Raw genomic sequence first — 22558 nt, forward strand, 5'->3', positions numbered from 1 at the left:
ACCCGTGTGCAGATTTTAGTGTGGACCTAAGTTTTCAGTTCATTTGTGTAAATGCCGGGGCTGTGGTTGCTGGATCATAGGTAAGAGTATGTTTAGTTTTATAAGAAACCAATGAATTGTCTTCCAAAGTGGCTGCACCATTTTGCTTTCCCGCCAGCGGTGAATGAGAGTCTGGTTGCTCCGTGGCCTGGCTAGCATTTGTGTCAGCGCGTGGACTTTGGCATTCTAATAGAATAGTGGCATCTCGTTTCATTTGCATTTCCCTAATGACATATTGTTACAGAAGAACGGAGAAAAACTAAGCAACATTTAGAGCCGGGGTCCTCAACCTTTTTAAACAGGGGGCCAGTTCACTGTCCCTCAGACCATTGGAGGGCCGGACTATAGTTTAAAAAAAACAACTATGAACAAATTCCTATGCACACTGCACATATCTTATTTTGAAGTAAAAAAACAAAACGGGAACAAATACAATATTTGTATTTGCATGTGGCCCGCAGGCTGTAGTTTGAAGACCCCTGGCTTAGAGAAAGGGAGTTACATTATTATTATTATTATTATTATTATTATTATTATGCACGGGCGCAGAGAAAAAAAATGTCTTTCAAATTCTGAGCCCCCAACATGGTGGAAACTTTCCCTATTTATACTTTTTCCAGTTCTTTGTCTCCCAAATGTGGAATGAGTCTTCTGGGTCTTCTGAGAAAGGAGGCCTGTGTGCTGGGAAGGGGCCCTGAGACCATATCTCAAGGCCTGGCCTGGTGCCAGCACTGACAACTCTGTCTGGGGCATGGTTTACGGCCTCTCTGGAATGGGAGTAGTCTTATTTTCCTTATTATTTAAGACAGAAGCCAGAATAGCAGGGTTAAAATTTCAAACAGCAGATTTTATATAAGGTGGATCCTTCAATATGATGTGGATCATCTTTTCATATGTTTATTTGCCATCTATATTTCTTCTTTGGTGATATTTGGTTTCTTAAAAGTTTAAACATACACTGGCCATATGACCCAACCATTTCACTCCTACGTATTCACATAAGAGAAATGAAAGTATATGTTCATACAAAAACCTATACACAAATGTTCGTATCAGCTTTGTTGTAAAAGCCCCAAACAGGAAACAACCCAAACATGCACCAGTAGGAGAATAGATAAACAAATTGTGATGCATCCATAGAATAGAATACTGTTTTCCAGGAAAAAGGAATGAACCACTGATACATGACAACATGGATTAATCTTAGAATAACTATGCTAAATGACAGAAGTCTGACAAAAGAGTACATACTAGATGATTCCATTTATATAAAATTTTAGAAGATAGAAATGATAATGATGGAAAGCAACTCAGTGATTGCTTGGGAAATGGGAGTATAGAAGTAGGAGTGCAAAATAAGAATAATAAAGTGGCACAGGAAACTTAATGGTAACCAATGTCTTCATACTTTATTAATCTCGACTGTGATGATATATATTTTGTGGCATGAAATCTATGTTTAAATACCTTTGTTTCTTCATAGAATTTGAAAATATAAGTAAGACAAGCCCTAAAGATAAGAGTAAATTTATTATTCATACTTCAAGGCAGGAAGAATGATTAAGCGTTTACACAGGCACGTCTAATATTTAATTCCTGTATTAGTAGGCTCACTGGGTGACAGGGAAAATGTCATGCTCTTCTTAATAGAATATTAAAATGGAACTTTTTCCTTAAGAGAAGACCTGGGATCCAGCCACAGTTTTGTCAAAGGATGTGAACAAATCCTTCTGCTTTGTAGGAAGGAACAATCTAGACTTGCTTATGTATCTTTGAGTCTTGCAAGGCCTGTTTTTAATAAGATGTTTGAAAAGAAATTATTCCTTCTATGAACCCATTTTAAATACAGTACTCAAAAACGAGATGGATGGCCTGATTTAAAGTTTTTGTATAGGGTAGTTATTTTTTATAATTTATTCTAGATGTTCTTCTGCATTTTTTGAGGAAGAAAGATCAGCATTAAAACAGAAACGGCAGAAAATCCGGCTCTTGCAACAAAGGAAAGTTGCAGATCTTTCACAATTCAAAGATCTCCCAGATGAGATTCCTCTGCCCCTGGTCATTGGAACCAAAGTTACAGGTTAGTAAAGACAAGCTTACTGATATTTTGACTTTTAATTTTTCTCCAAAATAAACTCCATTAGAGAAATGACTTTTAAGTTTAGAAAGCTTAAATATAGTTCTACAGCAGTATACTATAGAGATGACTGTTTCTTCATCTGTGAATTATTTAAATTTCAAAATTTAAAATTATTTTTTTTCCCCTTTTTTAAAGCAGACTTTTCTGTGTAGTTCATAAACACCATTGTTCTTAGGATCCTTGGGTCTAGAAATAGTCCATTTCTAATGGTTTAATAAAACTAAATTATTCACTAGGTAGTTTGCCCAAAATTTTGTAAGGGTATAAATTTTGTCCATTTGTAGATGTGATTCTGTATATTCTTCATTTATAACAGGGAGGGAAAGTACTGCGAAAACCAAGTTTAAATTAATCTTCAAGAATTTGGTAAACTAAAATCACAACTTATGTAGTACAAGAAATAGCAAGGTGATAAGTGAGTGGGTGGGTTAGTAACTGAGAAATGTTTGGACTAATCAGGGGCTGTTTCTGGAGGGAAGGGAGCCTTAGCTTTTACTTTTTTAAAAAATATATTTTATTAATTTTTTACAGAGAGGAAGGGAGAGAGATAGTTAGAAACATCGATGAGAGAGAAACATCAGTCAGCTTCCTCCTGCACACCCCCAATGGGAATGTGCCCACAACCAAGGTACATGCCCTTGACCGGAATCGAACCTGGGACGCCTTCAGTCTGCAGGCCGACGCTCTATCCACTGAGCCAAACCGGTTAGGGCTCATTTATAGTTTTCTATCAAAAATTTTTTTGTTTCTCTAAACTGAAAATAAAATGCATAAATTTTTTGGAAACTAGAACAGACAACAATACTGTTCTTTCTATGTTTCAAATTACATGCTTGGAGCAGTTTTGGATTTGACAGATCTTTGTATCTTCCAAACATAATGCCTTCTTGGTTCTTTTCTCAGCACGATTACGTGGTGTTCATGATGGTCTGTTCACTGGGCAGATAGAGGCTGTGGATACTTGTAATGCTACTTACAGAGTCACTTTCGATAGGACAGGGCTGGGAACCCATACTATCCCTGACTACGAAGTTCTTGTGAGTATTTCATAATATATTTGTATGTTATGCATATTAACTATGTTATGTAGAATTTTCTTAGAGATTGTGCTGTATGATATCACCAAGATTTCAGGTCAATGAGGAAAAGATCCTTAGGGTTCCACGCCCTGCCTCTGGGACCCCGGGGACAGAACTATACTTAAGTGTTCCACATTGCTGAGAATCTGCCGTTTCTCTGTTATACCTTAACCACATAGCACTTTAGTGAAACAGAACTCGTCACTCTGACTCGAATAAGCTCTGTAAACACTTTCGTTTCAGCTGTTTTGTTAGAGTATAGTCCTCTTGTAAAGTGATTTTTAAAGTCTGAGGTAACATCTTTCACTTTAAGGTTTGTTCTCCTGTTTGTCCCCAGCACTGTACAGGGCAGGTGTTGTCCACTCCCACGTCTTGCATGGTGACAGAGACATTAGTCATTACAGACACTGTCAGTAATTTAGTCCAGGCTCTAGAGCTGGTTTCCTGATGGGCTGAGAGAGGAATTCAGGCCTTTTGAGTTTCTGATACAGTCCACTAAACTACTGGGCCGTTATTTCATGATCATACTTGATCTAGCCATGTCATGAAAATTATACACCTTTCTAATAAGTTAAAATAATTTTAAGGACTAATCTCTGCAATCTAACAAAGCTTTTAAAAAGTGAATAATGAACTTTAAAAAAAATTTTATTGATTGTTTTGAGAGAGAAACAGTTTTTTGTTCCATTTATTTATGCATTCATCGGTCGTTTCTTATATGTTCCCTGACAAGAGATTGAACCTGCAACCTTGGTGTATTGGGACAACACTAATCAAGTTAGCTCTGCCTGGCCAGGGCTCAATAATGAACTTTCTTTTTTTAATCCTCACCCAAGGATGTGCTTTTATTGATTTTTAGGGGGGGAGGTTGGTAGAGAAACATTGGTCAGCTGCCTCCCCTGTGCACCCCAACCAGGGATCAAACCTGCAACCTAGATATGTGCCCTGATCAGGAATTGAACCCATGACCTTTTGGTATGTGGGACAATGCTCAACCAATTGAGCTACACTGGCTAGGACAGTAGTGAATTTTTTATAATAAAACTAGTGCCCCAGTGCACAAATTTGTGCACATTGAAAGGAAATTAATTAGAAGGTGGCTAGCAGGATGGTACTGGGCCAGGCGGGCCAGGCATGCCCTGGAGCCAACCTCCCAAGGTCCTTCCCAGGCTGGCCGCACCTGGGCAGCACCGTGGCTCAAAGGGCGTCTGTGGAGTGAGCCGGGGTCCCTCCGACAGGTGGGGTTCCTTGGTCTGGCCTGTGGGGATTGGGCCGAAACGGGCTCTCTGACGTCCCCCAAGGGGTCCCGGATTGCGACAGGGCAGTTCTCGGGTAACACACCCTGGAATTGGGCTCCCTCCTCTCTGGTTCCAGGGTGCGTCACTCAAGAATCGCCGCTGCTCAGTAACTGCAGCTAGTCAGCTCCTGCGTTGAGCGTCTGCTCCCTGGTGGCCAGTGTGCATCAAACCTAGCCGCTGGTCGGACAGTCGCTTAGCCTTTTTTTAAGAAAATATGTTTTATTGATTTTTTACAGAGAGGAAGGGAGAGAGATAGAGAGCCAGAAACATCGATGAGAGAGAAACATCGATCAGCTGCCTCCTGCACATTCCCCACTGGGTATGTGCCCCGCAACCAAGGTACATGCCCCCGACCGGAATCGAACCTGGGACCCTTGAGTCCGCAGGCCGACGCTCTATCCACTGAGCCAAACCGGCCAGGGCAGTCGCTTAGCCTTTTAATATATATATAGATTGTTTGCCTCTAAGCATCTTGGAAATTAAATTGTTAGCCTTTAGCCTCGCTTTTTAAAAATTTCTTTAATTTGACTTTTAAGGTTTATGAGCCTACAATTAAAAATCACAATTTCTGCCCTAGCTGGTTTGGCTCTGTGGTTAGAGCAGCAGTTCTCAACCTGTGGGTCACGACCCCTTTGGGGGTCGAACCACCCTTTCACAGGGGTCGCCTAAGACCATCGGAAAACACATATATAATTACAAATTGTTTTTGTGATTAATCACTATGCTTTAATTATGTTCAATTTGTAACAATGGAAATACATCCTGCATATCAGATATTTACATGACGATTCATAACAGTAGCAAAATTACAGTTATGAAGTAGCAACGAAAATAATGTTATGGTTGGGGGTCACCACAACATGAGGAACTGTATTAAAGGGTCGCGGCATTAGGAAGGTTGAGAACCACTGGGTTAGAGTATCGGCCTGTGGACTGAAGGGTTGCGGATTCGATTCCAGTCAAGGGCATGTACCTTGGTTGCAGGCTCAATCCCTGTCCCTTAGGCATGTATAGGATGTAACCTATCGATGTGTCTCTCTCACATCAATGTTTTTCTCTCTTACTCTCTTCCCTCCCTTACACTTCTTTAAGAATCAATGGATAAAATACTCTCAGGTGAGGATGAATAACAAAAACAAAATAAAAAAATCAAAATTTCTTTATATCCTTAGTGTAAAAATAAAAGAATCTTCCTTTTCTGATACGTACTTTTTAAAAACTATGACTATTTACTGTGAGGGTTTCCTTATCCAACATAATTTTTAGAGAGGACAAATAAGAGAGAAAGAAAATTTGGACTAGCTATAGAGCAAAGAACACCAAATATACGTTTTTTCATTGAAGGATGAAATCTTTCAACCTTCCTTTCCAATATAGGAAAATGGTTTCTGTTTCATCAATGTAATTTCCTTTTTGAGAACACCTAACTAATTTTCTCTGGCCAGAGAGTTCACTTTAATTGCAGTAGGTAGCATTTAGATGGTCTTGAACACACAGGCAGCATCTTTGATCCTCTGTTTTGGTCTTTTGGTCTTTTTCTTAATTCTTCTTGTTTTGTGGGTTCACTTTCTTGGTAGTCAAGTAGTATTTTCATACTCTGACTTAAGTTCTAGCCCTTTGATCTTTGTAGGATAATATATTCTCTGGAAAACCGTATGAGCTAGTGTATATCAAGCAGAAAAGTCATGTGTATGAGACTAAAATGATTGGCAAACTTCTACAAGTCTATGACTTTTCTCGTTTCCCGTAGAGTAATGAGCCTCACGAGACAATGCCCATTGCTGCCTTTGGACAAAAACAGCGGCCTTCTCGGTTTTTTATGACTCCACCACGGTTGCATTACCCTCCTCTTCTCCCAGCACCCACTACGGTAATGTTTTTAAAATGTCATCAGTAATTTAAATGGTTATTATCAATGTGAATTATGTTTTTATGAAATATACATCTATTACAGCAACCTCAGGAGGGGCCCATATTATTTTGAGTTGTCAGATTTTAAATAAAATAGTAAACAGTTGCTTCAACTGGAAATATTTTTGTAGACTTTTTAATACAATATTAAATATAAGAGAATTGACTCTTTATCTAAATACTAGTGGCCTGGTGCACGAATTCATGCACATTGAAAGGAAATTAATTAGAAGAAATATTTTAATGTCGCTATTCACCCTTTCTCTATACTAGAAGTGTCAACCAATTCACAATGGACAATGACAGATGGAAACACATGCATGCGATTGGCGCCAGCGAGAGCTTTATATGTATCACGCATGTGCAAGTCAACTTAGCCTTTTATAGATATAGAATAAAGTTGCTTAATTTGACCTGCTTTCTGACTTAGCTAAACTTTTTCCAGCCCAGTGAAGCACCCCAACTTCTCTTTCAGATAGTTGTCAGCCACACAGCAGTAAATATCAACACGAAGCAGATTATTATTGTAGATCACACAGGGAGAACAAAGGGTAAAATATTTAACTGCAGCAGTGTTTGACTATATTCTGCGCAGTGAGAAAACCTGAAGTCATTTTCAACTCTGGTCAAGTTTCTAAGCTTTCTAAATCTCCGTTTTCCAGCTAATGAAAGAAAATAGGATTCCAGCAAGTCTCCTATCTACCTATTCCAGGACTTCTGTGAGGATCAAATGAGATGAGGCACAGGAAAACAATTCACAAACATTTGATTAAAGTGTAAAATATTTCCACCTGTGTTCTTGGAACTCCAAGGAGGCTAGTCACTAGGGAGAGGAAGTCAGGCGTTGCTACATGACGTCATTACCCGGCCCCCACAGCGACCGTTTCTGGACTAGGCTGGGCTATGGGCTGCATTTTGCGCTATGGGTCTCGGCAGTGTCGGCTGTGATTTCGTGGGCTTTTGCTCCAGGGTGGTGGCGGGGCCACTGTCCCACTTTGGGGGAAGCCGAGTCTGCGGTGCCATTTCTCTGTGCCTGTCACAGCAGCTCCTGCATTGAGCATCTGCCCCCTGGTGGCCAGTGCATATCATAGCGACTGGTCGGAAGGTGGGAAGGACATTAGCCTTTTATATAGATAGATAAGATACCTCCTTTTGAACAGGCAGTGGTTAAATGATTCCTTTTTATTTCCGTAGGATAATGATCCTTTATTAGGACAGTCACCTTGGAGAAGTAAGATTTCAGGCTCTGACACTGAAACATTGGGTGGTTTCCCAGTAGAATTCCTTATTCAAGTGGTAAGAATTTTTCTTAATATCTTGACTCTTAAAAAAAACCTCAAATGTCTTTTGTGTTATTGAAGTTGAAAGTTTTTCTAGGACCAAATATTTAAATTTTTTTTTTACCATTGTATTGGTGTTAAGAACTTCATTATTTCCATCAAAAGCTTAAGAATAAAAATTTATAACAGCCATAAAAGACTTAGAGGTCTTTTTGTGGGGCTTTTATTGGGTTTGGTTCTTATTATTTTGTTATGTTAAGGACTCTCCCATTCTTGCCTGTCCTCTGTGAAACTTTGAGTGGTTAGCTGTTAGTAACTTGTATAAGTATAAAGCTTTTATTTGGTTATCTCAATGCATCTTGCCAACTCATCAACAGTTATGATGTATTGGCTAGCTTTTTGGTTAAGAGGAACTTTCTTACTGATACTAGAAATATCTATTCAGCTAAGATCTAAGCCAGCCGTAGGCAAACTACGGCCCGCGGGCTGGATCCGGCCCATTTGAAATGAATAAAACTAAAAAAAAAAAAGACCGTACCCTTTTATGTAATGATGTTTACTTTGAATTTATATTAGTTCACACAAACACTCCATCCATGCTTTTGTTCCGGCCCTCTGGTCCAGTTTAAGAACCCATTGTGGCCCTCGAGTCAAAAAGTTTGCCCACCCCTGATCTAAGCCTAAATTGAAACAAGTATAGAGTTATTATGTAGGACACTTTTCCTAAATAGCCTCTTAAGAATGTAATGAGTTGTTTGTTTTGAAAATTAGGTTAAATGCATTATTTCCTTTGAGTCATAGTTTAATAATACAGTGGGGCCTTGACTTACGAGATTAATTCGTTCTGAGACCGAGTTCATTAAGGAGCTCGTTAACTCAAATTACTCTATCAACTTAATGCAAAAAATCGGAAGAGACAGCTGGTATCTCAAAAAACTCGTTACGGGACACTTGTAAGTCAAGGCCCCACTGTACTTAATTTGTTTCTTTTTTGCCTTTTTTCAAAAGAAAAACTACTTTGGCTTAGGATAGTCTTTATAAATAAGAAAGTTTGTATATATGTATATTATGTTACAAAGCAGTGTTACCTTAAAATTCAGTGTTACCTTTTGCAGTTCATCGTTATCCTTAAATTACTGATGTTATTTCAAGGAAAAGTCTTGTCATTTGTGTGCATGCGTATAGCATTTTGTATTCCTCAATCATATGTTATTAAATTTCCTAATAATATAGAATTTTATTATGCCTTTGGCTTCAAAGGTAGAAAAGATATTTTTATATAAAAAGTTTAAATTATGAAAAGAGCCAAAGCTTATGCTTTTCACAAATAGGATACTGTCCCCCCCCCTTTTTTTTAAGACATGCTTTCTTTAAATAGTGAAAGTGTAAACAATGCTAATATGTCATATTTAGAGAGAGAGAGAGAGAGAGAGAGAGAGAGATCAACCAGCAGAGGGAGCCAGAAACAGTACTATTGCACTGCTTTTAAAGTATTGATACTTTCATTAATGCTTAGACGTTTGGTTTCAGTGCTTAATTTTTTTAACTTCAAAATCTATGTCTAAAACCTAGTTTCAGTAATATTTTAAGCTATCTGAGAGGTAAAAATAAGGTCCTTTTATATATTTGTCTTGTAATATGTAAGGTTTTATGAAACTCAGGTTTACTCTTGTTAATATTAAACTTCGAAGTATATGAATGTTTACTTTTATTTCTAATATTTTTTCCTATGGCAAAAGAAACAACATTAAAATTTTTTACAAGTTTCATAATTCATAGTTTACAATCAATGTTCTTTTTGAGGGAACTTTTTATTCCTAGGGTTTGGGATTTGGAGGAATCTAAAAAGACTGATCCTCTTTTATTTATTTATTATTTAAGATTTTTGTTTTGTTTTAGAGAGAAAGAGAGAGAAGGGAGAGAGAGAGAGAGAACATCTATATGAGAGCAGAACATCGATCGGTTGCTTTCTGTACTTGCCCTGAATGGGGGTCAAACCCACAACTCAGGAATAGGCCCTGACCAGGAATCGAACTGGCAACCTTTTGGTGCACTGGGTAACACTCAGCTAACTGAGATGCTCAACCAACTGAGCCACTCTGGCTGGGCTTGATCTACTTTCTTTCTTATTTTCTTTTTTTAAAATCTGTATTGTTCAGATTATTACAGTTGCTCCTCTTTCCCCCCATAGCTCCCCTCCACCCGGTTCCCACCCCACCACCTGCCCTTACCCCCCCACCCCACTGTCCTCATCCATAGGTGTACTATTTTTGTCCAGTCTTTTCCCACACCCCTCACACCCCCTTCCCCCCAAGAATTGTCAGTCCAATCCCTTTCTATGCCCCTGATTCTATTCTATTCACCAGTTTATTCTGTTCATCAGATTTTTTATTCACTTGATTTTTAGATTCACTTGTTAGATATGTATTTGCTGTCACTTTGTTGTTCATAATTTTTTTTTTTTTTTTTTAAAAAGACACATTTATTCAGCGTCATGATCAGACTATTACATTTAGCAATCAACAGCATGGGTGCAAAAAAAAAAAAAAATCTACATTAAAACCCTTGGTTGGAATGCTTTACACTTTCCACAGAACAGAAACTAAAATAACCTGTTATACAATTAGTCACAAATACAGTCCTCGAGTTTTTTTTGCCCATTCACATGAGTATTGTCTAACACATGTCTTCTTTGTAGCAGCTAGGCCCTGCCACCACTGTGCTTGGCTGAGTTCACAAATCTGTTGTAACCTGTAGCTTCCCTGTCACTTCTCTGGCTCTCCTCTCCTGCTAAGCTTTGTTTCCTGGCAGTAATTAAAACCTTCTGCCACTGCCATAGCTACTGCTGCTGCTGGAACCGCCATAGCCACCTTGGTTTCGTGGTTTGGCAAAATATTGACCTCCACCACCATAAGGGCCAGAGCTTCTGCCTCCAAAGTTTCCTCCTTTCATAGGCCCAAAATTTGAAGATTGATTGTTGTAATTGCCAAAATCATTGTAGCTTCCACCACCTCCAAAATTGCTTCCATCATTACCAAATCCATTATAGCCATCTCCACTGCCACCATATCCACCGCCACCACGGCTGCCACTAAAGCCACCTCGACCACTGAAGTTCCCTCCACGTCCAAAGTTGTCGTTTCCACCAAAACCACCGCCACGACCACCTCCGAAGTTTCCAGAACCACTTCGACCTCTTTGGCTGGAAGAAGCACTAGCCATCTCTTGCTTAGATAGAGCTTTCCTTACTTCACAGTTGTGGCCATTCACAGTATGGTATTTCTGAATGACAATCTTGTCTACAGAGTCATGGTCGTCAAAGGTTACAAAAGCAAAGCCTCTCTTTTTGCCACTGCCTCGGTCAGTCATGATTTCAATCACTTCTATTTTCCCATACTGTTCAAAATAATCTCTTAGGTGATGTTCTTCAGTGTCTTCTTTAATACCACCGACAAAAATCTTTTTCACAGTTAAGTGGGCACCAGGTCTTTGAGAATCTTCTCTCGAGACAGCCCTCTTTGGTTCCACCACTCTTCCGTCCACCTTGTGTGGCCTCGCGTTCATGGCTGCGTCCACCTCCTCCACGGTGGCATAGGTGACAAACCCAAAGCCTCTGGAGCGCTTGGTGTTTGGATCTCTCATCACCACACAGTCTGTGAGCGTTCCCCATTGCTCAAAATGGCTCCTCAGACTCTCATCGGTTGTTTCAAAGCTCAAACCTCCGATAAAGAGCTTCCGCAGCTGCTCCGGCTCCTTGGGAGACTCAGACTTAGACATGATGATTGCTACAGGGGAAATTCCAACGATGCTTACTCCGCGGCGTTCACCAGCAGAAAGGAGTGATCTAAGGAGCGTATCTCTGTTGTTCATAATTTTTATCTTTACCTTTTTCTTCTTCCTCTTCTTAAAGAAGACCCTTCAGCATTTCATATAATACTGGTTTGGTGGTGATGAACTCCTTTAGCTTTTTCTTATCTGTGAAGCTCTTTATCTGACCTTCAATTCTAAATGATAGCTTTGCTGGGTAGAGTAATCTTGCTTGTAGGTTCTTGCTATTCATCCCTTTGAATATTTCTTGCCATTCCCTTCTGGCCTGCATAGTTTCTGTTGAGAAATCAGTTGACAGTCGTATGGGTACTCCCTTGTAGGTAACTAACTGTTTTTCTCTCGCTGCTTTTAATATTCTCTTTTTGTCTTTTGCGCTTGGCATTTTAATTATGATGTGTCTTGGTGTGGTCCCTTTAGATTCCTTTTGTTTGGGATTCTCTGCGCTTCCTGGACTTGTAAGTCTATTTCTTTCACCAGGTAGGGGAAGTTTTCTGTCATTATTTCTTCAAATAGGTTTTCAATATCTTGCTCTCTCTCTTCTTCTGGCACCCCTATAATTCGGAAGTTGGTACGCTTGAAGCTGTCCCAGAGGCTCCTTGCACTGTCTTCATATTTTTGTATTCTTTTTTTCTTTTGCTTTTCCGGTTGGGTGTTTTTTGCGTGTTCATATATCAGATCTTTGACTTGATTCTTGGGATCCTCTAGTCTGCTGTTGGATCTCTGTATTATTCTGTATTTCAGTCAGTGTATGCTTAATTTCTAATTGGCATACACTTTTTTATATCCTTGAGGGTCTCACTATATTTCTCGGAGGTTTCTAGAAGATTCTTGAGTAACCTTATAACCAAGGTTTTGAACTCTATATCCAGTAGTTTGTTTTCCTCCATTTCTGTCATTTGTGACCTGTTTCTTTGTCTCCGCATTTTGGCTGCTTCCCTGTGTTGATAGAGTGGCTTTGTGTGCTAGGTGTCCTATAGGGCCAGTGGCTCAGCCTCCCCAATTACCTGAGGTGGACACTCTTGGTGCACCCCTTTGTGGGCTGTATGCACAGTCTTGTTGTAGTTAAGCCTTGATTGCTGTTGATATCACTGGGAGGAATTGACCTCCAGGCCAATTGGCTGTGAGGACCAGTTATGTCTACAATGGATGAACTGCTCTGCTGGAGACGCCCCTCTGGGGCAGGACTTGCTTCAGTGGGGCTTTGGCGCTCACTAAGTCTTCCCAGGTTTTTAGGTGGAGAAAGGCGAGGCCATTGGTATGCAAAGGCCTCTGCTCACAGCTTGGGTGGGGTTGTAAATTGGATGGTGCGGGGTCTCAGGGAATCACCAGGGCAGAGAAAACAGCAATGGCTGCCAGTCTGCTCTGCCTCGGAGAGGTCCCGGATCTGTGTCCCACGGCCCCGTGCAGGAACATTGACCACTGCAAGCACCTCTGTGAGAAAGCCGCCCTCATGTTCCGGCCCGATGCCAGACAGTCCAGTTTCTCCTCGTATGAGTCTGGGTCCCAAATTCTCACCAGGAACTGGAGTTCAGAGCAGTCAGGAGCTTGTGTCTCCCTCCCGATTGGAAAAGACAACAGTGTACCCAGCTGCCAGCTCCTTTTTCGTGAGCCTCCCTACCTCCACACTTCGCACCTCTGCACCTCCTACCGGACTCTGCGCTTTTCTCTTTCCTTCTAGTTGTAGAATTTCCACTCAGCCAGCTTCCCCTGGTTCTGGGTGATACTCTTTTTGTCTTTTAGTTGTAGTTTTAATGTGTTTGTGCCCGGCACCAAATTCAGGTGTTTACCTATGCCACCATCTTGATTGTCTCCCCTTATCTACTTTCTTATAGAGAACTCAGTTTTGAAAAGCATTGAAAGGAAACAAAGTGATTTTCTATCAAGAACAAATAAGCAATACAAAACAAACGAACAAAAAAGGGGAGAGAGACTGTGCCTTCATCCCATTTTTAATGCTCCTAACTCCCTAAAATATCACACATTTCCTTAAAAACTCAGCAACTTAGAGGCGAAGGCAGACCAGTCTGGAGCTCTGGACCTACTGAGCAGTAAATAAAGGTCTGCGTGAACAAGTGTGTATCATACCTCAGGCCCCTGCCAGCGTGTAAGAACTTTGTATATCAAGCTCTGTCCAGTGTGTCTCAGTTGGTTGGATCATCGTCCCGTGCACCAAGGGTCATAGGTTTGATTCCTGGTCAGGACACAAACCCAGGGTTCGACCCCTGGCTGGGGTGTATGTGGGAGGCTCCAGTTCATGTTTCTCTCACATGGATATTTCTGTATCCCTCTCGCTCTCTAAAATAATTTTTTGTACCAAAAATTTAAAGCACATAAAAGCAGATGGAATTGTTTAATGTACTTCCTTGTACCCATCGTTGGCTGTAACAGTTATCAACAACTGCTGGCTAATATCGATCAATATATTAAAAAACAAAACAAAACTCCTGGCCCGCACTATTTCATCTTTGCTCCCACTTTCTCCCTTTTGTGTAATTTGGATATCATTTATCTGTAAATATTTCATTATGTGTTTCCAAAAGATAAGGGCTCTTTTTATAAAAAGAATCACAACTCTAATATTGTTACATCTAAAAAGTTAAAATATCTTATTAGTATCAGATATCCAGTCAGCATTTAAATTTTTCAGTTGTCTCTTAAATGTTAGATGCTCTGTTTCCCCATACAATTTACTTGTCCATAGAGTCTCCCAGAGTCTGTTTTTTTTATATATATATATATATACTTTGAGGATATTTTTTTCATTCATTTTCAGAGAGTGGAAAGGAGGGGGGGGGAGAGAGAGAGAAACTTCAGTGTGAGAGGGACACGTTGACTGGCTGCCTCCCCCACAAAGATGGGAGTGCAACCGTTTGTACACAGGCCAATGCTCTAACCACTGAGCACGCCGGCAGGGCTCGCACTGTGGATTTTGCTGACTGAATCCTTGTGGTATCATTCAACGTGATCTGTGTTTTGTGTTTCATGAAAATTGCTTATTGGATATAGAGTTTTGATTAGATTTGGGTTTTTTATTTGGTTGGTTTACTTGTTTTATGTGCTTACTTCTGTAGGTAGTTATGTATTCTGATAAGAAACTCCTGCTATTTTATCTCTTTTTAAATATAATGTTAGCTGGTACTATTTGTCAATGCCCAGATCCACCATTCATTAGGATTATAAATGGTGCTATTCTTGTTCTATTACTTCTTCTTCACTTATTAGTTGAAAGAGTTCTCTAAAGAAAAATTTCCCCTAATCTATTACTTGGTTACCTAATGATATAGTTTACATAGGAAAGGCAGGATAAATGCTTGATTTCCCTCTTTCCCCCATTTTATAAAATAATGCGTGTAGTCACTAGCATTCTTTAACAGTGGTTGTTTTTTCAGACTATTAATATGAACGCATGGATCTTAACATATTTGTGCTTTAATCCCTCGCAGTTACCGCTCTTGGTGGTTCACCAGTTGTCCCATTTTGGGCCAGTGAAAGCTTGTTCAGGTGGACTCTGTAGTCCTTTTGACGTGTCCTAGTTGCAGTGGATTTTAAATAATATTTTTCTGAGAGCCAATCAGATTTATAAAATAAAATTAGAGGCCGGGTCAACGAAATTTGTGCGGGGGGGGGGGGGGGGTCAACGAAATTTGTGCGGGGGGGGGGGGAGGGGTGGTCCCTCAGCATGGCCTGTGTCCTCTCGAAATCCAGGACCCCTTGAGTAGGGTCCCTAGGCCTGGCCGGTGATCAGGGCCTATCGGGGCTTTCCTCCCGCCCCACACCCGGCTGCCGGCAGCTGGCCCTACCTAGCCATCTGTGCAGCACTGCCCCCTCCCCTCCCCTGCCACCGGTCGCCTCTCTCTTTGGGTGACAAGCGTGGGGTGTGATCACTTGGCTGGCCTGGGCCTCCCTCTGCGGGGCGATCGCTGGCTGGCCCCACACACCTGCCTCAGCGTCGCTGGCCGGTGGCCTGGGCCTCCCTCTGTGGGGTGATGGATCGCGGGGCCCCCAGGTCGATTGCCCCACAGAGGGAGGCCTGCCTACCCAGCAGGGCTCCGGGATCAGTCACCGTGCAGAGGGTGGCCTGGGCCTCCCTCTACGGGGTGATCGTGGGGCAATGGCGGGGCCCCCCGACCAATTGTATCACACCTGCCTTGGCACCAGTGCATGTCATAGCTTGGTCGTCCAGAAGGTCATCCAGACAATTGTTCTGCTGTTCAGTCATTCAGTCGATTTGCATATTACGCTTTTATTATTATAGATGCCTGTGCTATATTTATATTGAAGCACTGAAATCTGCTTAAATATCTTAGTGAAAAACTGGAAATTTGATGCCTAACTGATACACTTAAAACATCTCTTATTTCTCTGTAGACCAAATTATCAAAAATTCTCATGATTAAAAAGGAACATATCAAGAAATTAAGGGAAATGAACACCGAGGCAGAAAAATTGGTAAGGATGTTTTTCATTGTTCTTTGCTTGTCTACTTTTGAAATAGTGGGAGCTTCTATAAGGATTTTTAAATATTTTATGGAAGAAAACTTTGAGATAAATGTGTATTTTTTAAAATATATTATTATTGATTTCAGAGAGGAAGGGAGAGGGAGAGAGAGAGAAACATCAACGATGAGAGAATCATTGATCAGCTGCCTCTTGCACGCACCCCACTGGGGGTCGAGCCCACATCCCAGACATGTGCCCTGACTGGGAATCCAACCTTGACCTCCTGGTTCATAGGTTGACACTCAACCACTGAGCCATGCCAGCTGGGCGAGATAAATGTTATTTTTAAATATTCATTTGTTATCGCCAAGAATTCCAAACTGGAGGAAAAATAAAATCCAAACTCTGTGATATATAAAAGAGACACATTGAATATAAAAGGACTCTCAAAGGATAAAAATGTAAATGAATGAAAAGATATACAGTGCAAAGTTTTAAAATAACAACAGAAGATCTTATAGTAATAGCTGACAGTATAATTCAGGGCAATAGATATTACAGGACATAAAGGTATCTTGCTAATGATAAAGGTATAATTTAAAAATTAATAATTTGAAATTTATATGTACTTAATAATTTAGCCTCCAGATATATAAAGCAAAAATCGCCAAAATTCAAAGGAAAAAGAGCCACTGCTATAATGGGACAGTTTCCATAGCCTCTTAGTAACAAATAAAACAAGTAGTCAAAAATCAATAAGGATATACAGATTTGATATACAGTCAACAAACTTGATTTTATTGACATAGGTACAATATTATACCTACCAACTACAGGATACTATTCTTTGGAAACACACATAGAATATTTACAATAATTAATTATATGCTGGCCCTGAATCAGATTTCAACAAATTTCGAGATGTTTAGAATTCTCCAGAATGTCCTCTGATCACAGTGCAAATAAGCTTAGAAGTTAATAACAAAAGGATGCCAAGAAAAAATGCTTGACAAATTTTAAATGCAGCACTAAACTATTGATCAAATAATTAAGTTATGTTGGAGACTAAGAAAGTGTTTTGGATTGAGGTGATCAACAAAATCAAAAGTTAGTTCATACGGAATTTACAAAGAAAATAGAATGTTGGTCTGGTAAAGTCTCCTTGAATTTTGGAAAGCTCAAATATTTATCTCATATTTTACCCAGTAAAAACAAACGATTAAACTTTCTGTTTGTAAAGTGAAAGGAGGAGGAAATTACTTTATATTATATTAAAACTAGTGGCCTGGTGCACGAAATTTGTGCACACATTAAAAGGGAATTAATTAGAGGAAATACTTTAATATTGCTATTTACCCTTTGTCTATAATAGAAGTGGCAGAGATAAAAGAAAATTAGTAAAATGTATATTGAAAATCTTCCTCCTGTTAGAGTCTGGGGCATGCCGCAGAAACCAGAGTCAAGTTCCCACCCACCCGTGTGCACCTCAAAATTGCGTGAGACCCAAGCTGGCCCCACCCCCATTGGGCGAGATCCAGACCTGGCTGGCCCAACCCCCCATCAAGCCCCGCTCTCGGGGGGGCACAGCCTCATGCCCCCTGCCCTGGGGCACAGCCTCAGGTCCCCATCAAGCCCCACCAGGTGGGGGGTGCAGCCTCAGGTCTCATGTCAAGCCTCGCTGGGCGGGGTGCGCAGCCTCAGGTCCCCCAGTGCACCCTCAGGTCCCCCGGCCCGGTGCCAGGGTGGGGGGGCGTGGCCTGAGGTCCCCCAGCCTGGCGCTGGTGCAAGGGGTATGGCCTAAGGACCCCTGTCAAGCCCATCTAGGTGGGGGGCGCAGCCTGAGGTCCCCCTTCAAGCCTCGCTGGGCTGGGGGGGGCGCAGCCTCAGGTCCCCTGCTCCTGCCCGGTGCCACACAGCCTCAGGTCCCTGCTGATCACTTGTTACGGCTCGTTATGGGAACCCCGCTTCCGCTGTGGGCGCAGCCATTTTGTTACAGCGTGACGGAGTGTCAGTCAGTTTGCATAGTACCGCTTTATTATATAGGACATTTTAGTCACTTTTATGGAATAAGGACAAATTTCTCAATCATATACCTGAGAAGTTTTCTTACCAGGTTCATTCAGAGTTAAAGTTTGAGCTACCATTTCTTGGTCAAATTACATAGTATATTAAAGTCAGTGAAAGTTTGTCTAAGATTTTTAATTTCAATATGCCTTTTCTATTTCAGATTATTTAAATATTCAAGAAATACTCATATAGATCATTCACATAGAAATTGTGTGTGTGGAATTTATTAAGATAGATTTGAATTGCCTCAGCAATATACAAAAATAGATACTGAACTGATAGTCTCAGGCTCTCATAACTGCTTTTCCACTTTGAAAATCTGTCTTGTCACACGTGGACCTGAACCGTTGAGGAGTAGGGAAGGGGAGTGTATTGCTGAGAGCGCTGAGTCATCCTTTAAAGCCCTGTCTGAGTGGTTCTGGGACACTGGATACTGCGTGTTCTGTGCTCCTTCCCTTTCTCATACTCACTGCTGCGAGAGCTGGTTTTCTCGCCCTGACTCTGCTGTCACATCGTCCTTACCATGTCTGTTAGTTCATGAATCTCTGCAGAAATCTTCTTAACAGTAACCAGTCTTCAAATAGAATCCATGTTGTATGTCACACTCCACCTGTATGTGATCACTAGCTGATTAAAGCGCACTAGCTGATTATAGGAGGGATTGATAGAAAGCCATAGCAATAAGAGCAACATATTTAAAAGGTCAGGGCTTTTTTAAATAACAGCTTTATTAAAATAGTCACATACCGTGCAATTTACCTGTTTGTAGTAAGCGAACAGTTCAGTAGTTGTTAGTTTACAGTTCATTTCACAAGTTGTGTGGTCATCACAGTCACTTTTAGAGCATTTCCATTATTTTCAAAAGAAATCCCATACCTTTTATTTTTTTTATTTTTTTAATGTATTTTTATTTCAGAGAGGAAGGGAGAGGGAGAGAGAGAGAAACATCAATGATGAGAGAGAATCATTCATTGGCTGCCTCCTACATGTCCCCTACTGGGGATTGAGCCCATAACCCTGGGCATGTGCCCTTGACCAGAATCGAACCTGGGACCCCCTGGTCTGCAGGCCGATGCTCTATCCACTGAGCGAAACCAGCTAGGTCAATCCCATACCTTTTAGGAGTCACTCCTCATTTCCCCTTAATCACTCCCCCACCCCATACATAGGTAACCACTAATCTAACTTATTTCCGCTTGGATATTTAACATATCTAACATGTTAGCCATTTCCCAACTTTTTACATTTTGATGTACGTATGTAAAGTCCTTATATGTTTTTTAAACAACTTATAAAACTGTTGAACATAGCCCTAGCTTGTTTGGCTCAGTGGATAGAGCGACAACCTGAGGACTGAAGGGTTCCAGGTTCAATTCAGGTCAAGGGCACATGCCTGGGTTGTAGGCTCGATCCCCAGTAGGGGGTGTGCAGGAGGCAGCCAATCAATGATTCTCTCTCATCATTGATGTTTCTATCTCCCTTCCTCTCTGAAATCAATAAAAATGTACTTTAAAAAAGCAAAAAAGCAAAACAGAAGACCCATTGAACACACAAGTTGAGGATCAAGGTTTTTGACACCTACTAATGAATTCTGTGCAGAATGATATTTTTTATTTTTTTTTAAATACTAAAGGCCTAATGCATGAAATTCGTGCAAGGGACTCGGCACTCGCAGCCACAGTGGCTTTCCTTGGCTCTCGCAGCCCCGGCTTTGTCTGGAAGGACGTCCGGAAGGTCATTTGGCTGTCCAGTCTAGTTAGCATATTATGCTTTTATTATTATAGATTATTACGGAAGATATTTTTATTGATTTCAGAGAGGAAGGGAGAGAGAGAAACATCAATGATGAGAGAGAATCTGCCGGGATCCTGCCCCAGTGGGCCAGGGGTTCCCAAAGGTGTGGACGGAGTCGGCGAAGAATGATTTACATGGAGACAGCGTTCATAGCTCTCTAGCTCTCCTTAGTCTCGGTGGATCTTCCTGTGCCTGGCTGAGGCCACAGAGAGAGATCCCAAGGCAAACTGAGCCTTTATTTTATAGTCAGAGGTAAACAAGGTAGTGGTTACCATAGTTACACAGTTCTTGTGAGTTTCACTTGTTTTTGTTCTTGTTCTTGCTGCACTTCCCTCAGCCCATTAGCTTCCCAGGTAAGATCTAGGGAGCTTCATAAGGTCAAGCCTAATTATGCTTAAGAGGACTGTGCCCTCTAAGCTGGGACTTGTTTGTGACTTTGCCAACAGGTCAGTCGAGGTCTAACCCTATAGCGGCTCCCCACAAGAATCATTGATTGGCTGCCTCCTGCACACCCCCAACTGGGGATCTAGCCTGCAACCCAGGCTTGTGCCTTTGACCAGAATCGAACTCGGGACCTTTCAGTCCGCAGACCAATGCTCTCTCCGCTGAGCCAAATTGGCTATGGTAGAGCCTTTAATTATTTTGATTTTGATTAACTAGTTCTGAGCCTATCAAATTATATACTTATCCTCAAGAAAAGACATGGTCAGATGCTTAATTAAACTCAACACTGTCTTCAGTAACCCCCAGTCCATCCAACAGGGAAATGAACTTAAATTTACCAGGTCCTGTTTTCCTTGCACTCTGATAAAATACTAAGTTTTTGGGTAGTACAGTGGGCAAATCCACAAAAATTGAGGCTTAGGTAGGGGAAATGCAGGAGGCACCAGTGGTAGACTGAAAGCAGGGAATCCTGGATATGATTCCAGGCTGGTCTAGAGCTACCCTCCCCTCCTCTCCTGTGACGGTTCCTCTCCTCCTCTTCCAGGGCATGAGTGGCCCCAGACAGAGGAATCTGACCCACGCAGCCTGGCTTCAACTCCTGCATGCTCACCACTTAGTGGCTGTGGTAGATGGGCCGCAGATTCCTCCTGTGTGAAATGGGGTAATTCTAGTACCCTTCTCATGGGGTGGTTGTGATGATTCCATAAGACCACATTAAATACTGAGAATAGTGCCGGTACTTTATTTTACTTATTTTAAATTTATTTTTTATTTTATTCTCTAAAGTTTTACATATGTCTCCTTTTTCCCTGATTGACCCCAACCCCTGACCCCACAGCCATTCCCACCCCGGGCAAGCCCCCATCACCCCAGTGTCTGTGTCCATTGGTTATGCTAATATGCATGCATACAAGTCCCTTAGTTGCTCTCTAACCCCTCCCCCCCTTCACCTGCCATTTGTCTCTGGATCTATTTTTGTTCATCAATTTATGTTGATCATTATATCCCACATACGAGTGAGAGCATGTCATATTTATCTTTCTCCGACTGGCTTATTTCACTTAGCATAATGCTCTGCAGTTCCATCCAAGCTGTTGCAGATGGTAAAAGTTCCTTCTTTTTTACAGCAGCATAGTATTCCATCGTGTAGATGTACCACAGTTTTTTAATCCACTCATCTGCTGATGGGCACTTAGGCTGTTTCCAAATCTTAGCTATTATAAATTGTGCTGCTATGAACATAGGGGTGCATATATCCTTTCTGATTGGTGTTTCCGGTTTCATGGGATATATTCCTAGAAGTGGGATCACTGGGTCAAATGGCAGTTCCATTTTTAATTTTTTTTTTTTCCATTTTTAATTTTTTGAGGAAACTCCATACTGTTCTCCACAGTGGCTGAACCATTCTGCATTCCCAAAAGCAGTGCACGAGGGTTCCTTGTTCTCCGCATCCTCGCCAGCACTTGTCGTTTGTTGATTTGTTGATGATAGCCATTCTGACAGGTGTCTGTTGTTTTGATTTGCATCTCTTGGATGATTAGTGACCTTGAGCATGTTTTCATGTCTCTCGGCCTTCTGTATGTCCTCTTTCTAAAAGTGTCTATTTAGGTCCTTTGCCCATTTTTTGATTGGATTGTTTATCTTCCTTTTAAGTTGTATGAGTTCTCTGTTAATTTTGGAGATTTAACCCTTATCGGTGATAACATTGGCAAATGTGTTCTCCCATGCAGTGGCTTTCTTATTGTTTTGTTGATGGTTTCTTTTGCTGTGCATAGGCTTTTTATTTTGATGTAGTCCCATTTGTTCATTTTCTCCTTAGTCTCCATTGCCCTAGGAGCTGTGTTGGTAAAGATATTGCTACGACATATGTCTGCTATTTTGCTGCCTATAGAGTCTTGTAGGATTTTTGTGGTTTCCCATCTTACATTTAAGTCCTTTAGCCATTTTGAGTTTATTTTTTGTGTATGGTGTAAGTTGGTGATCTGGTTTCATCTTTTTGCATGTATCTGACCAAATTTCCCAGCACCATTTATTGAAGAGACTGTCTTGACTCCATTGTATGCTCTTGCCTCCTTTGTCAAATATTAATTGAGCATAATGGCTTGGGTCGGTTTCTGGGTTCTCTGTTTGGTTCCATTGGTCTATATGTCTGTCCTTGTGCCAGTACCAGAGTGCCTGGCACTTTAGTCAGCTCTAATTAATGTCAGCCTCTTCTTCGTCACCATTGAGTCATTGAGA

At 41.1% G+C, this 22558-nt stretch overlaps 2 protein-coding genes across 2 annotated transcripts in view; one reads left to right on the forward strand and one right to left on the reverse strand.

Moving 5' to 3' along the window:
• LIN9 (lin-9 DREAM MuvB core complex component) overlaps positions 1 to 22558 on the forward strand; it is a 40843-nt gene that overhangs the window by 10790 nt on the left and 7495 nt on the right. Inside the window, exons 4-8 of the mRNA XM_081114468.1 lie at positions 1962 to 2119; positions 3083 to 3216; positions 6307 to 6426; positions 7662 to 7763; positions 15944 to 16024. Of these exons, the coding sequence (XP_080970594.1) occupies positions 1962 to 2119; positions 3083 to 3216; positions 6307 to 6426; positions 7662 to 7763; positions 15944 to 16024 (595 nt within the window). The remainder of the gene's footprint in view (positions 1 to 1961; positions 2120 to 3082; positions 3217 to 6306; positions 6427 to 7661; positions 7764 to 15943; positions 16025 to 22558) is intronic.
• LOC308535533 (heterogeneous nuclear ribonucleoprotein A1-like) lies at positions 10224 to 11524 on the reverse strand (the record flags this gene model as incomplete). The annotated part of the gene is made up of 1 exon (XM_081114466.1): positions 10224 to 11524. One exon carries the CDS (start codon positions 11522 to 11524, stop codon positions 10562 to 10564), a length of 963 nt encoding a protein of 320 aa, XP_080970592.1. The 3' UTR covers positions 10224 to 10561.

This window comes from Myotis nattereri (genome assembly GCF_964212035.1).
Source record: "Myotis nattereri genome assembly, chromosome: 20".
NCBI lineage: Eukaryota > Metazoa > Chordata > Mammalia > Chiroptera > Vespertilionidae > Myotis > Myotis nattereri.